This window comes from Panthera leo, chromosome B2 (genome assembly GCF_018350215.1).
Source record: "Panthera leo isolate Ple1 chromosome B2, P.leo_Ple1_pat1.1, whole genome shotgun sequence".
Taxonomy (NCBI): domain Eukaryota; kingdom Metazoa; phylum Chordata; class Mammalia; order Carnivora; family Felidae; genus Panthera; species Panthera leo.
Genome location: NC_056683.1, coordinates 11,437,314 through 11,454,367, shown reverse-complemented (window position 1 = coordinate 11,454,367; position 17,054 = coordinate 11,437,314). Strand labels below are relative to the sequence as shown.

At 41.7% G+C, this 17,054-nt stretch overlaps 1 protein-coding gene across 7 annotated transcripts in view; it reads right to left on the bottom strand.

Moving 5' to 3' along the window:
• Nucleotides 1–973: 973 nt before the first annotated feature.
• Nucleotides 974–17,054, bottom strand: part of KIF13A (kinesin family member 13A) — a 212,544-nt gene continuing 196,463 nt past the window's right edge. For 4 of the 7 annotated variants that reach the window (XM_042937815.1, XM_042937816.1, XM_042937817.1 and 1 more), the window contains 6 exons: nt 15,717–15,764; nt 14,299–14,410; nt 12,963–13,114; nt 12,375–12,479; nt 4,135–4,923; nt 974–1,355 (listed from right to left, as the gene is read on the bottom strand). In XM_042937815.1, the coding sequence (XP_042793749.1) occupies nt 1,335–1,355; nt 4,135–4,923; nt 12,375–12,479; nt 12,963–13,114; nt 14,299–14,410; nt 15,717–15,764 (1,227 nt within the window). In that variant the 3' untranslated portion in view covers nt 974–1,334. The remainder of the gene's footprint in view (nt 1,356–4,134; nt 4,924–12,374; nt 12,480–12,962; nt 13,115–14,298; nt 14,411–15,716; nt 15,765–17,054) is intronic. The other 3 variants (XM_042937819.1, XM_042937820.1, XM_042937821.1) reach the window with 1 other exon arrangement.

Sequence of the window (17,054 nt, the reverse complement as noted above, 5' to 3'; positions counted from 1 at the left end):
CTCTCTCTCCCACAACACATTTATTGCTGTACATCCACACCAATTTTACAGGCATCTACAGAACGAGCGCAAAAAGTACTTCTGTAAGAATTTCCACATGCGTAATCCTTCGACGTCTCGGTTACCAGGAGAACCCTGCCAATGAAGACGTGGACAGCAGGATCACCTGCATTCTATCATCTGCTGCGAGCACGGTGAAGCGGGCACCTGTGAACTTAATAGCTCATCCCATGCCTTCAGTGTTTCCCAGAATTTAAGTAAAATTAACAACAGCAAAACCACACGACGAAAGCTACCGATCCAAAACGAAAAACCACAAAAAGACAAAAATCAACATCCCCTCCCCTCCCCAAACCCAACTCCGGGCATGTCCTTGTGTTCTCTTAACAGTAATACTGCTCTCTGAATCCCCCCTGCCGGCCAGGCCGAACCACAACCCTGGGGTAAGGAAGGCTGGAGTCGGAGCCCCAGGCATTGTCAACAGTTACCCTACAGCGTCGCACCAGCAGGCGGTGGCCGGGTGGAAGACTAAGGAATATAGCTGTGAGATTTTTCAGTGTGCTTTATGAAACAGGACACAGAACAGCTACATGTGGCCTGGTAGCCAAGAGGAGTGTGGCACCAAACTCACAGTCAGACATATATGTACACACAAAACGAGGGGACAGCAAAAACGTTCAGTCTTATGTAAGTTCTTTGGTTGTAAAGAACGGCATTCTGTAACCTTTTCTGCAAAGAGGGATTCGCAACCTCATTCTTAGGCAATCAGATCTTTTTCATCTGCTCATGTATAAGAGATTACCTAAGTGGTTTTGTAACCAAACCCAGTACCTTACGATTTTCTAGAAACCACTCACATCTGCATTTTCGTGTGCAGTCTCGTCTGTCTCCAAACAGACATACTATAGATATACATTTCATATACATCATATATATTATTTATAAAAAAAAAAAGAGCACGGACTCCAGATTCTACAGTAAGAACTGATTAAAATTGTACAAGAATAAAGTTCGCTTGAATCTGTGGAGGTTTCTACACAGTGGGTGTGTGTAGTCATAAGTGCAAACAAAAATACTGCCACTTAATTCGATCCAGGATTTTCGGTTCTCTGGCTTTCCGGAAAAAGCAGAGGCTGCCGATTCCCCCGAGTGACAAAGTGCCAGCTTCTCCCAGCTCGGGAGGAGAAGGCAGGTGGCCCACGAAGCGCTCGGCTTCTCCACGCTGGTCTGGGGTCCCCGGCTGGGCCGCAGCATGTTTTACAGATGGGGCTGGTGCTTTCACGAGGCAGACCGCAACGAAGATGCTGTGGCCTGCGGGGAGGCGCTGGCTGCTTTCACCGAGTGCTCGCGCTGCCCTGGAATGCAGACCCTGGTGAGTTCGAGCTCCTGATCCCCGCCGCCCTTCCCCCAATGCCAACACACACACACACACACACACACACACACACACACACACACCACGTACACACAGGGCCCATTCACAGCCAGACATCACCCACTCAAGGGGCTCTCCCTGAAGGGACCCACAGGATCCACTTTATTATGGAATCCTGTTCTAGGATTCACACTAGACAAAGGAGAAACCTTGCCCCGAAGTGAAGCTTCTAGCAAAAGTGACGACAGAAAGAAGACCCAAAGTTAAAGTAAAAGAGTGTTGTCACAACTTACTAAAACCAAAGAGTATTACAAAAACACTAAAGCAATAAAAAACAAAAACAAAAACAAAAACAAAAACAAAAACAAAAACACAGGGGCACCTGGGTGGCTCAGTCAGTTAAGCGTCTGACTTCAGCCTAGGTCATGATCTTGCCGTTTCCGAGTTTGAGCCCCACATCCGGCTCTGTGCTGGCAGCTCAGAGCCTGGAGCCTGTTTTGGATTCTGTATCTTCCTCTCTCTCTCTGCCCCTTCCCCACTCACACTCTGTCTTTCTCAAAAATAAACATTAAAAAAATTAAAACAAATCACCCTAATCCCATGTTACTCTGATACAACAAATATTTTTGTAAATTCCACTTCTATTGTTTTTTATTAAAAAAATCTTTTTTTAAAAAATGTTTATTTTTGACAGAGAGAGAGAGAGAGAGAGAGAGAAACAGAGTGTGAGTAGGGGAGGGGCAGAGAGAGAGGGAGACACAGAATCCGAAGCAGGCTCCAGGCTCGGAGCTGTCAGCACAGAGCCTGATGCGGGGCTTGAACTCAACGAACCGTGAGATCATGACCTGAGCCAAAGTCGGACGACCAACTGACTGAGCCACCCAGGCGCCCCCGTAAATTCCACTTTTAAAAGGCAGGATCTTTGGCAGGAACACACTATTCTGGAGCCTCTGAAAACAAAAATCAGGTCCTGTTCCCGTTTGTTGGTTCTATGTAATCCAATCAGTGGAACAAGGGGGAGGGATTGTTGTCTCCTCTTCTGTAAGCCCTCGGCCACCCCCTATTATCACTGCAGCAGAGGGGTCTCTGAAGACAGACCCCCCGCTCTGCACTGCACTGAAGCAGCGGGTCAGCGGAGGAGAGCAGCGGCTCCCGGGAACCTGAATTTTGAAGAGGCACCCTCAATACCTCTCGGGAAGTCTGCTGCACACTTAGGTTTGAGAAGCATTAGAATTAGCCCTTGGACTTCACAGAGGAAGGACCAAAAGGCTGATCCAGGCCAGCAATGCAGATTCTGCCTGAAGACCAGAGCAAAGGAAGCCAAAGGCTCTTAAACAAACGGGTTGTTGTTTCATGGGCAAAGAACAGTAACAAGTAACTTTATTCTTAGTCTTATGTTGGGGGAAGAAAGTCTTTTGTTTTTATTGCAAGAAATCACCGTCTGGGTTTTGCAGTTTATTTAGGAGTATGCTGTGTAAGTGACTACACACTGAAATGTTAAGGGCTAGTATGAAAAGGGGGTAAAGCTTGTCAGGGGAAAAGCCACCAAACCAGAATAACTTCCTCAGCAAAGCCAAGACCAATGGCATCATATCTTTCTAGATTATTTTTCTAGTTCTGTCTGCTCTTTGTTTTGCTAAGTTTTGGCCGTCCCATATCCCTCACTCAGCTGCAGTGGGGATGTGGGACCAAAACAGTGACCCTGGATGGAAAGAAATGGTGGCTCTCAGGAGCCCAGCCCCCAGAAGTGGATAATCTCTTATTTATACAATTTGCTGTTTTCCTTACGAGTGTTAGCAAACATCCACTCTGTTCCATTAGTTTAGGAATTAAACTAAAAAATTAAACTATTAAACTATAAAATTAAACATTATAACCAACCTGGTCACTTCCAAAGCCGAAACTTCAACTGCTCTGGGAATTCACCAATACTTCCCCCAAACATGCTTTTACCTATGGGCACTAAATGACGGTTTTTTAAATCAATTCTACTATGCATGCCTCCCTTCCCCCACGCCCCTTTTTAACACCTCTGAAATTGGGATGTGTCTTACACATTTACTAATGTCATGTGGTTTCATTGGAAGTATTTTTTGCAGTGATACATAAAATAATGGTTTATCTAGTAATTACAGAAATCACAGATTTCACGAAATACAGTAGGTGCTACCTGAATGCCTTGGGATAGCCAGTAATTAGACATCTCAGGGAACGGAATATGAGACTGAATGATCTTTAGTCATGTGAATGCTTAGTTTGTCACCAACCCACATGCCTGTTAGAAAGGCCACTGGTCCAGGGCACCTGGGTGGCTCAGTTGGTTAAGCATCCAACTTCAGGTCAGGTCATGATCTCATGAGATCATGGGTCATGGGTTCAAGCTCCAAGAAGGGCTCTGTGCTGACACTGCGGAGCCTGGAGCCTGCTTCAGATTTCCTATCTCTCTCTCTCTCTCTCCCTCTCCCTGCCCCTTCCCCACTCATGCTCTGTGTCTCTCTCTCAAAAATAAATAAAAAAAAGATTAATTAACCTAAAAAAGTTATTAAAAAAAAAGCCACTGGTCCCATATATTCCATCGTCCATCGGACACCGCACAGAGCCAGCTGGGCAGCAGTGAGTTTGCGCTCCAGCGGGCCCATCTTCCCCATGTGAACCTCTCCTACTAAGTCCTGTGGTGAAGCACCTCTGGGGGTCGGTGCACAATCAGGCAGGCTCCCCAACAGTACAGAACACAGAGGACTGCCTCTGGAATTTATTACCTGTTCATTCTCTGCTGAGGAATGCAGCTGGGCAGGGCCCTGCGGCCCATCTGAGATACTCTTCCTGTCCATTTTATTGGGTAGGTTTCTTCTACTTGAAAGCTCTCCAGAAGAATCCGTCAATCCGTCAAAATCTTTCCCATCGGACACACCCATAAACTCTGTGAAAGAATGGTCCTCAAGGATATCTGTGGTGTGCTCTATGGTCACTTCCCTGGGGCAAAATTCTCTGACTGGTTGGCCATTTCGGCTGGAGCAGGCATCCTGCCCTGAACAGGAGCCAGTCCTACAGAGGGATTTGGAGTTTTTCTCAGGGATGCTTTGGGGTGATGGGCTCCCTTTGGCTAAGGCACTGTTTTCCTTGAGTGGCACCATAATTATCTTCTCTTTAAGCAAGCCTCTTTCTAGTTCTGTCAACTCTTTGTTTGAGGACGGCCTGAAATCATGCCCAAGGGACGGTCCGTAATGCTCACTGGAGTCTGTATCCTTTGTCTGAATGGCTAGCTGGTCCGAGCTGTCACTGGAAGGGACTGCCATGTCGGACAGAGTGGCGTTGGAGGCACTGTGGGAAAAGTAGCCGCTGGTAATACTGCTGGTGGTAGGGCTACGGGACACTTCTTTCTCCAGGACCCTTGAGTTCACCAAATCTACTTTCGAAGAAAACCACTCCCTGTTCTCCAAGCTGGCATTGTAAACACTGAAGTCTGCAAACTCCACGGGCACGTAAGGCTGTGAACTTATCAGCTTCCTGTTAAGAGCTTCCAGATCATTTTCCTCCTCCTCAGAGTCCTATAGTAACGAAGCAAAAGTCACTCATTAGCTCCTTATGGCGACTTTATTGTCAAGTTTTAAATACATTCCTATTAAAGGCATTCACATGTGTAGTGTTCCTGAGTTTGGTTAAATCTTGTCACCTACGGTGGACCCAAGTACAATACTCTCAGAGATCCATGAGCATAAACCCACCTAATACGTAGGATATTTATTTATTCTGTGCTCACTCCCTGCTAATTAGAAATGTTTCTTTCCCTGGTTTAAGTGCAGTGGACTCTTAATTCATTTTAATTGATGATTAGTTTTCAGTTGTGATGATTTCCCTTTGCTAATTAAATGAGGAGAGGGACAGCCAGGGGCAGAGAAGACGTGCCGCTTCGTTTGTTCTTACAATCCTTGCTTTGGGAAGCCAAGCGCAGGTAAGTAAACTAATTTGTATAAGGTTTCTGAGCTATTTTACGGGGAGGGAGGGTAGTAAAATAAAGATCCCAACAGTGAAAAGGCCAACGAACATGATTTCAACACCCATTCCTGGTGTTACACTAAACGCTGTAAGGTTGTAAAATACTAACAGTCGGTCTAACGATGAACGCTTTTTAGGGTTTTGGAGAAGCGTGGATAGAGAGGATTTGGCCAGAGATGAGGAAGGTCCTGAGATTTAAATGAAAATCTCCTTTGTCAAGTAGCTTTAGAATTCTGTTTGTGAAGACTGGTATATATGCAGAAGTGGGTATTCTCCATTTTCCAGTCTGTCTCTTTTGTATTTGATGGAAACCAACATAAAACATGTAGATGTAAATGATAAGGAGCGCCTGGCTGGCTCAGTCAGTAGAGCATGCAGTTCTTGATCTTGGGGTCATGAGTTCAAGCCCCACGTTGGATGTAGAGCTTTTAAAAAGAAAAAAAATGATAACACAATCTGGTCATTTCTAATTAACCTCATAAACAAATATTCCTCTTCTCTGAAAACATGCCTTTCATTCTACGAGTATTTACCAAGCATCCACTGTATGCCAGTCATTGTCCCAAGAACTGGGAATACCAACATTGAACAAAACCAGGCATGGTTCCGGCCCTCATGGAGTTAGGATTTTGGGTCCTTGCCCTTAGAACTATCCTGGACCCTGTTTTGGTGGATGGAAATTTCATTCAGTATAAAAGCAAGGAGACTGTAAAGACCTGGAACCAAAACGTTAACCTTACTCATTAAAGTATCATTTCAAAAGGTTGAGGAGAGAGAGGGGATAGGGAAGGGGAAGAAGAACTTGCTTGAAGGATATGGGAGACGGCAGTTCACAAATTAACATAAATTTCATCGACTGAATTTTACAATAATAATTTCTTTTGCGTAAGATGCTAAATGGCTAAACCAATACCTTAATAGTCTTGAGTGCTTCTTAGTTGTTTTTTTCTTTTTACTTGAGTTTATTACATTTTATTGACACAAAGGATACTTAGGCCACATCACCAAAAAAAATTATGGCAACATCAGTAGTGCCTTTTAAGTTAAATGACAATTTGTAAGTGTTTAACAACATATGGTCGCTTTTCCTTGACATATATGATTAAGAATATATCTTTTTATCAAAATGTAAAATGCTATCTGGCAGAAGTAACAATTATTTTATTGGCCTTACACATTAAATTGATTCACTGTACTTCAAAGAGGAAATATTTTCCTATTTTTCCTTTTTCTTGTGCTAGATCTATATTTATTTATATATTTATTATATACATACATATATATATAATATATATAAAATACTCAAAAGCTGTATAACTCGAAAACTATAATTAGGTATAACAATTAAAATTGATTTTAAATTTTGAACAGAAAACAATGTGTTTCTTAAATTCTTTCCAAACATTTCTTTAAAATTCAAAGGGCAACAGCTCTTTTAACAAACCTCTCAGGTTCAGAAGATACCAAATGAGCAGGGAAGTTTCTCTCTGAGTGCTCCTTAGATTTTAAAATAACTTGAATATAAATTATACAAAAGCATCAGCTGTCTTAATTCAATGGCTATTAATCAAAGGTGAGGGGTACCTGAGTGGCTCAGTTGGTTGAGCGTCCAACTTTGGCTCAGGTCATGATCTCGAAGTTGGTGAGTTTGAGCCCAGAATCGGGCTCTGCACTGACAGCACAGAGCCTGCTTAGGATTCATTCTCTCCCTCGCTCTCTGCCCCTCCCCCACTTGCACTTTCTCTCTCAAAAATAAATAAACTAAAAAAACAAAAAAACCCAAAAAACAAAGGTGAATGAGTATCAAATATCACTGGTAAAAATTCCAGAAAATTAGCAAAACAAAATTTTTGGCAACACTAATCTCACCACCTTATTTTTAGCTACATTCTAAATCAAGTAGCATTATTAAAAAAGGGGGGGGGGGGAATGTTTGGAAAGGAGCAAAGATTAGAATTCAATCAGTGGCTTTTGCCCGTATTTTATTGATTCTCTACTTGACATGTTTATTTGTTTTTTTCTTTTAATTTTTTTAAGTTTATTTATTTTGAGAGAGCGAGAGCGTGAGAGAGAGCGAGAGAGTGCGCGTGATCAGGGAAGGGACAGAGAGAGAGGGAGAGAGAAAATCTCAAGCAGGTTCTTCAGTGTCAACACAGAGCCTCATGTGGGGCTCCATCTCATGAACCATGAGATCATGACCTGACCCAAGATCAAGAGTTGGTTGTTTTCTTTTTTTTTTAATTTATTTTTTTAATGTTTATTTTTGAGAGAGAGCGTGTGCGCACACGCAAGCCTGAACAGGGGAGGGCAGAGAAGAGAGGGAGACACAGAATCTGAAGCAAGTTCCAGGCTCTGAGCTGTAAGCACAGAGACTGACATGGGGCTAGAACCCACGAACCATGGGATCATGATCTGAGCCAAAGTCAGATGCTTAATCAACTGAGCCACCCAGGCTCCCCAAAAGTCAGATGCTTAACTGACTGAGCCATCCAGATGTTCCTCTACTTGACATGTTTAGACTCAAAATTGAATTTCTAGTGTTTGTATCCTTAGATTTCTTTCTTTCTTTTTTTGTAAGTAAGCTCTACACCCAATGTGGGGCTCAAACTCACGACCCCAAAATCAAGAGTTGCATTCTTTACTGACTGAGCCACCCAAGTGCCTCCCCCCCCCTTTATATTTCCTTTTGACTGAAGCTGGCAAAGAAAAAGAATTCCCCAAGCCCCGGAATCTCTGATGCAATTAATTACTGAAAAGTTAGTTGTCGAAAAGAAAACCAAATCTTAATATGAGAATTAGTAACTTGGAGCCCTTTTTATGCCTGAAGTTATGTCTTCTCAAGACCGAGGAAAGGCCTGTCACCCTAAAACACAACTTTGCTGAATGAAATATTCAATCATAGTTTACTGTGTAGAAACAGGTACACATTTATCAAACTCACAAAGATAAAAAGTTATTCCTAAAGGACTAGAAGGAGCTTAATAAAACTGAAGAGTCTACAAAACCACCAAGAGATTAAGTTCAAATAGGGATCAGTCCATAGTGTTGCACCTGGGATGGGACTGGGGGAGGGGAATGACCCAAAGAGAGAGGCTAGAGGAGTTGGGGCAAGTTATTTCAAAAATGAAGAAGAAAACTCAGTAGAGATTAAACATTTCCCAACATGTAAACCAGACTGAAGGCTTATTGAGTTATTGCCTTCAAGGAGAAAAAACAGGACTTAAAATTGGCTTAAACTGTGCCATAAGGGAATTTGGTTAGACAGACTTTCTACTCCAGAAATATTTATCGTTGTATCTTCAAGGAGACTAAGCTAAGCACCTTCCTATTATGTCTTAAGGACAAAAAGGTTTAAAACCCTGCCCAAAAGTGAAGCATGGAGTCAAGTTCTCAAGTCTCTCTATAGCTACAGTCTTCATGATTTGATTTTTGCAATTCAGTTCATGCAGCTGATATTTACCTATAGACAACATACCTTGACTTTAAGAAGGGATCATAACCCACATTAAAGCAGTGACTCTTGGCAAGGAGTTTCACTTGATCAAAGTCACTTTTACTTCCACATGGAATGGGGTCTGTGTTGTCCACACAGGGAGATGGTCTCTTTTCAGAAGGACTGTATCAGCCTAGGGCCCCAGTACTTCTGTCCATGGTACTAAAAGGCGGGCAGCCTTTTTTAGAAACAGCAGCAGCAGGGCAACTAAAACTGCACTATTTGGGGGAGCATCTGGAGTCCTTGGGGTCAGCCCAATTGTGCTGAGGGATGACGGAGCCTTTGTTCTTATGCTCTCATTAACCGCGAGACTTTGGGCACAACCCTCATCTGTAAAACGGAGAAATAAACTATATGCTGTCTATGCAAGACCCAAGAGAGGGAGAAGTGATTTCCTTTCTAATCTTCTCTCTGCTTAATGACTTAAAAAGATAGACTCCAAAGGCATGTTGTTGCCTTTATGTTATTTAAACAAGACATGAAGTACATTTGTGTATCTTCCCAAATTGATCAGACAACACACTGTGCTTTAAGAATCAAGCCTCAGTAGGCTGAGTAGCTCAGTCTGTTAAGCATCCGCCTCTTGATTTTGGCTCACGTCATGATCTCACAGTTTGTGGGTTTGAGCCCCACATCAGGCTCCGTACTGGTGGTGCAGAGCCTGCTTGGAATTCTCTCTCTCCCTGCCCCTCTCCTGCTTGCGTGCATGCACTCTCTCTCAAAATAAATAAACTTAAAAAAATTTTTTTTAAATAAAAGAATCAAGGCTAGCTATATGTAACTATATTCTATTTGAAACTATCAGAAATTATTTCAAACTCCATTGATGAGACCAAACCACTGATTCACCCTCGGATTTTTCAAGAGTGTAAAAGGAAAGAGAGTGAATGGGAAACAAAAGGATAAAGCAGTGTATGTCCATTTGTAAGAGGAGAAATAAAATGAAAGCTTCCCACAGAGAATTAGAACCTCAGATCAAGCAATACCCTTAAAATCTACCAGAACATCCTGGAAAAGCCAGGACTATCTGAAATAAATCAAGCAGTTCAATAGTTTCAGAGATGAAGAGACAGAGACTTTCTTTTTAAAACTTTTTAAAAAAACTTTTTAAAAAAAGTTTTATTTATTTAAATAGTTTCTACACCCAATGTGGGGCTCAAAGTCATGACCCCAAGATTAGGAGTCGTATGCTCTTCTGACTAAGCAGCCAAGATCCCCTCTTTCTCTTTAAAAAAAGAAAAAAAAATTATATATATATATATATATATATATATATGAGAGACAGAGGTGGGAAGGAGAGATCTCGAGTTGGGGAGGAGCACAGAGAGAGGGAGAGAGAGAGAATCCCAAGCAGGCTCTGCACTGTCAGCATGGAGCCCGATGCAGGGCTCGAACTCATGAACTGTGAAATCATGACCTGAGCCCAAGTTGGACGCTCAACTGATTGTGCCACCCAGGAACCCCTCTTTCTCCTTTTTTAAAGATTTTGTCATTATTGTTTGGTGCCAGATTTCTAAGGAGAGTAGAGGCCATTCTCTCAAGTTTCCAGCAATAAAAATGGTACCCTCAAACCCTACTCAGTAGACTTCAAGGTGCATGCAACCACACACAGGCTAAGTGCTGCTTGAGAGTTGCTGGGTTAAGAGAAGCCAGTTCCATCCTACCCTCTGCTAGCTAAAAGTCCTGAAATGGGTTTTATATAAAAATAATACAAGGAAAGTAAAGAAAATAATGAAGAGGCAAACTCTATCAACAGTGAAACCATCTGCTGGGTAGTCCCAGAAGGGTCATCCAGCAGTCTCCTGATGGTGTGTTCTACCAGAATGGATTGTTACAAGAGGTTTAAATTTACTACCCATGCATCATGGTAGTTGGTTCCACATCATCCAACAGATCCAACCAGCCAGAGAGCCAGAGGGTTTGCAGGGGTCATGAGCTAGCTACTTGGCCTTTGCAGCCCATGCTGCAGCCTTATTAATTAAGCAGGGGAGGTCGAGTAAGTGAATGAGCAACATATTAGGATTTAGAGATGTAGGGGCAGGTGTTGATGTTCACCCTCTTTTCCAGCAGGAACTATGATGGAGACTTGGGACTGAGGGGCAGGGAGAACACAGAAGCAACGGTGGGGAGAGGGACAGAGGGGAGGGGGAAATGGTGCCTTTTCTTCTGTCCTCCACAGACAGGAGGAATGAGAAGGTCATTTCCTAAGGCCTGTGAGCTCTCCAAGCATGCAGGTGCATGGCCAACTGCATTCCGGGTTAAGTTCCTGTTAGGTTCACACAGTGAGCAGCAGGAGCCCATTTTAGAACCTTCAGAGGACCTCACACCCCAGAGTCTTTGGACCAGGTCTGATGTGCAGCTGGGAAAGGAAACCTCCCACGGACTGCCCACGGATCAGACTGTCCTCAGATGGAAACACCAACCAGCTCTGTCTTGTTCCAAGCTGCTTTACTTTTTCAAAGCCCAGGAAGCCACAGGAGAGTGAAAGCTCAGACACAAGAAAACTGTTTCCAGGTCTGGGAATACAGTTTGTTTTTTATTTTATTTTTTTTAAGTTTATTTATTTTGAGAGAGCATGAGCAGGGGAGGAGCAGAGAGAGGGACAGAGAGAATCCCAAGCAGGCTCCACACCATCAGTGCAGAGCCTCTTGCGGGGCTTGAACCCACAAACCGTGATATCATGACCTGAGCTGAAACCAAGTGTCAGATGCTTAGCCGACTGAGCGCCCAGGCACCCTACAGTTTGATTTTTAAATTGAGGTATCACATATAATCCCCCGTGCCTGGTATAACAGCGTCTTAAAAACGATTTGCAAATGCGTAATTTGAAAACCAAGAGCTGGGGAAGGGCATTTTACAGGCAGAGTTTCAACCTACCTGTGGCTGAAATACAGATAAGCCATCCCAAGAGCCAGCCTGACACTGAGGGGGTTGGGACCTATTTTGCCGCCTGAGGTGCTGAGGCGGTAACGGGGGCAGTGAGGGTTTGCAGCACGGCTTCAAGCTGCAGAATCAGCTTAGCGGGAGCATCAGGCGACACGAAAGGAGCTTTCAAACATCCCCACAGCTAAGTGCATGATTACTCACTGCAAGTAAGTGCAACTCCTCTAGGTAGATTAACTTCAGAATCTGGGCAGTATGCAGAGACACATTAGAAAGATCCAGAAATCAGTTAAAGCGATCTCTTTGTTATCCTTTTCAAAGACTAGAATCAGTAAGAGTGCCTTTTCCCCTTTTTCTAAACAAGTTGATACTAAGCAAATAAATAAATAAATAAATAAAATAGAATGCACACTTAGAAGAATCAAAGGTCATGGCCACATTCATGCAACATTTCATTACCAGTGATCACATTGTTTTCTTAAAAAAAAAAAAAAAAAAAAGAGAGAGAGAGAGAGAAAGACCCAATACATTATCTTAATTTCTTCTTAAAGGATTTGGATGATTGTCTGTGAAAGGGCCTTAAAACCCACCACCGGGCAATACGACAGAAATGGTTCTGGAACTTACAATCTTCTTCTCACGTTTGCTATTGTGCTCTAGTAGCATGTTGCTGCCATTGCTTCCCGAGGGCACAATGCAGCCAGGGTTATGTGGCTGAGGTGGAGGCATGCTCTGCAAAGGTTAAGACACACAGATGCATCACACACAGAAGACGCCGACAGCCGAAATACACGGTTAAGTACGTGCAAGTTAGCAAAGCAACACAAACACTTGTATTCCACAGGAGTAGTGCGGAGATTTCGCGGGCCGAAGTTAAAACCACTGATGAAGTCTGACAAGACTACACAGACTAATGGCAAATAGCATAACTGGATTTATCAAATTAAAAAAAAAAAAAAAAAAAAAAGCCCCTACTATTTTCCAAACACCTAGGGAACATCTTTCTCACATGGAACGTTAAAAAAAATACTTTGAAAAGCCGTAAGCAGAAAGAAGATAACAGCAATAACAACACACAACAAGTTCCCCCGTGACCCTGGGTGACCCACATGTGTCTACACGCAGCGCCCAGCTTGTAAATGCACAACTGTCGCTGCTCCCCAGGCAACACAATTCTGTTCTTTTTTACGCGGCACAGAGAACTCTGGTACTTACCTCCTGGCTTAGAAGAGGCCTCGCTTCAAGAGCTATCCTTTTCTTATGCTCCTCTTTTACAGGCATCAGGGGTTTGAAAAACTTTGGCGGCTGGGGAGAGAATGCTTTAAAAGGACTGACTGTTAAGGCGTGAGGGTTCTCGGATGTACAACCTGGGAAGGACAAACAGGCATGAATTCACAGGCACAGAGCACTTTTAACCAGCGCACAGGAAGCACAGTCATCACCTAGCCAGAGGAGGAGGATCTGGTGTAACAAAGAAATTAACATGCTGATATTTGGCTAACGATTCAAACAGATGTGGTCAAGAATGGAGATGTATCTACTGAGTCACAAAGAGTCATCAAACGACTGGGAGGCATCGAAGAAAGCAGAAACTAAATTTTCTACCTTCTTTTCAAGATCCAGCCTGAAGCACCACCTATTAGAGCGATTTCAACTCATGCTGATTTTCCAATGCTCTGAATTCCTGGACGCTGTTGTCCGTACACGCATTTGGGCTCTTTATCATTTATTATCTAATTTTCCATGTATCTCATTCCACAGTTAGAATTTAGGATCTAGAATGGTACCTTTTTGTATCTTTCACTGCATATAGCAAGTAGAGGCTCAATAAACGTTCAATGAATGGATCCTGTACAAATTTTCTTGCAAGCCCCCTTTTCTCCCAAGCCACCCTGGCTCCATATGGCTGAGGAACAATTCCTCTTTCCTGCTTTCACTCATTTCTGGCCGTTTAGGGCCTCTTTTCCTCCTCCTGTATTTTCTTCCCAATTCTCTGGTACAGTGTCATTTAGTAGGTAAAATATAAGCTGATTTACATATTCAGAGAATGCTGTTCCTCTCAGGGCACTGGAAGATTACACAGTTAAGGAATAATGCTGTCACTGATCAACCTCATTTCTGGTATCATTTTTGGAACCGCTCGGGGAATCAAAAATTTCTTGTAAAAATCTTTTGAGTACAAAAACATCACATGGGTAGATAGTCTTTTGGTAAAGAATGAAGTCTAACCATAATGTAATAAGATTTGTGTGCATCTCAAAACTGACTTCAAATTCAGGAAATGATGTGGGAAAAAGGATTTGAAAATTCTAACGTGCTACACAAAAAGCCGATTATTATTATTATTATCTGGAAGATATACTGGCTACAAAGCAAGAAGAAATCAAATAAGTGAATGTGACATATTGTATTCAAGAAGACAGTTTAGAAACATCCAGCCCACTAAGAATTTCAGGTTCCTATCTTATTATAGGCCACTTACAAAAGGATCCCCCCGCCCCATGCTTTTCCTAAGAAATTATAAAGAAAGAACATGGAAAAACAATCTCACCACTACTTTCTTTACTCCTTCGAGGCGAATCCCTGGGTAAAGTTCCATAACAGGCTATATCTTGGTAACTGGAGCTGTAGTTAGACATGTCTAATTGGTTCTCTAACCAACCCTACAAGGAAAAGACATGGGTTAACTGCAGTTAAGTTCCTTTAAAAATGAGAAATGAAGGGGCGCCTGGGTGGCTCAGTCGGTTAAGCGTCCGACTTCCGCTCAGGTCATGATCTCGCGGTTCGTGAGTTCAAGCCCCGCATCGGGCTCTGTGCTGACAGCTCAGAGCCTGGAGCCTGTTTCAGATTCTGTGTCTCCCTCTTTCTCTCTGACCGTCCCCCATTCATGCTCTGTCTCTCTCTGTCTCAAAAATAAATAAACGTTAAAAAAAATTTAAAAAAAAAATGAGAAATGAAGCCCAGATTTGAGTTTTGTTCTAATTTTTAAAGGCAGTATGTGCGCTTCCTTATTTTTATTGTAAAATATTTCCAACATATAGAAAAGTATGAATGGCTGAATAACATGACCAATACTGTCATACCCAAGATATAGCTAGAGTGTTAATGTTAATCCTGTATCATGTTTGTTCAAGACTTAATAAAATCATTATGAACAGAGTAAAATCCTCTCCTGAACCTCTAAGGTCCCATTCATTTTCCTTCCTCCCCAGAGGCAGCCACTTTTATACATTTGGTGTGTTATCTAGGATGACTGGGTAATTTAAAGACCACAACGAAACACTTTTCAGGGTGAAGTGGTTCCACTGATAATCTTGCCTGGGTAGCAGGCATACACTGGGATTGCCCCAGACAAACTAGGTGGTATGGTTACTCTAGTCCATATGCCTGAGATTTAAAAGTATCAAACTGGCATAAGATATTGGTATACTAGAGAGAGAAAACTTGTATGTATAAGTTTATTTAATCTTACTCCAACTTCTCAGGAGTTGGCTGCCACTAAAGACTAGTTTTAAACTTCTTGAGGGCATAATCTGTGCTTCTATTCTTTGAATCACTTAGTCCCTGGCATAGGGACATATATACAATATATGTTCCAAGAAATATTTGCTGAGTAAGGTGATGTTGTAATATGTCCTTAATTTTAAATCCCCAATTTTACCTACTTGAAATAATTTTGATTTTGCTAGGGTAGATATAATACCTTCTTAAAGCATTGAGTTAGACCCATTAACACACAGACATTCAATTATGTGTAGTATCAGCTTGATACGGCAAATATGCTAACTTACAACGTAACACTGAGTGCACAGCAATTTCATATCAACTATTTGAACTTGAAAATGGACATGTAGAGACAATAATCTGAATAAGATTGAGATAGGAAATCCTGAGATTTTCAAAACACCAGGATATCCTAAATTTTCAGACTTAGATGCTGTTAATTATCTAGCCATGGTAAGTGCACACCTTATCATCTTCATCAAAGCCAGAAAGGTCTGGTCGGCTGGAGGAGACCTGTAAGAGAGCAATGGTTTTATCAACGTAGTTCATATGTGTAACATAAACTACATACATAGAAATGTAGTGTCGCATTTACAATTGAAACCTGTATGACCGTCTCACGTCCCTCTTTATTCTGCAGTCCTCAGGAGTAACAACTACCCTCAATTTGGAGTTTATTATTCCCACACCAGCTTCATATAATTACTTATATACATAAAATGGATGTACACATAAAAATATATGCACATCTTATACATAAAAGTATTACTATATGCACACATAATATATATTTTTTGCATATTTTTATAATGAAAAAAAGTGGTATCTTATCATGGTCTTTTTAATTAGTCTCATAATTTATTTGTTCTATTCTGGATAGATATGTAGGCCACTTCCAATTTTTGTCAGTTACAAACTATAATGGAATAAATTATTGTTACGGTCCCTAAGTACCACTCTAGCTGTACCCCACAATGATGGACATGTATACAATTTCGGCATTATTTAGTTCTAAATATATCCTATGTTTCTTTTTAAGTTTGTTTATTTATTTAAGTAATCCCTACATCCAACGTGGGGCTTGAATTCATGACTGCGAGATCAAGAGTCACGTGTTCTACCGACTGAGCCAGCCAGCCAGGCGCCCCCATCCTATGTTTCTATGAGACGCTCTAGAAGTTATACTAAGGCATGGAAACCCTGGGCTGCAGATAAGGTTTGTGTGCCTTCCACTTGCTCTTCCATAGCAATTTTAGGGTCAGCTTATGAAATCCTATAGGAGATTATGTGGGAAATTTATACATCAGTTTAAGGAGATGTGCCAACTCTTTTGATACTGTGTGCTTCCATCAATGAACACAGTCTGTCTCTCCACGAATTTAGGCTTCATTTATGGTGATAACTGCATTGAGATTTTCTGTCTTCTTGATGCGGTTTTTGTAGGAAAATTCCATTTTGTTGAAGCTTTTACATTTACTGGTATAACGTTATTCATGGTTTGCTCTTAATGCTGTCTAAATCTCCATTCTGTTTGTAGTGATATGTCCATTTTTATTTCCAATAATATTTGAATTATTATCCCAATATTTTTTCTTCCCCAATGAAACTTAAGTAGAAGTCAGTGCATTTGACCAGTCTTTTCAAAAGCCTGCTTTCCAGCTTTGTTGATTCCATTGTTAGTTTTCTATTTCATACACCTATGTTCTAATCTTTATTATTTCCTTCTTTATTAGGATTCTGCTCTAGCATTTATTATTACCTTAACATTTTTTTATTCTGATTTTGTTTAATTTAAAAATTATC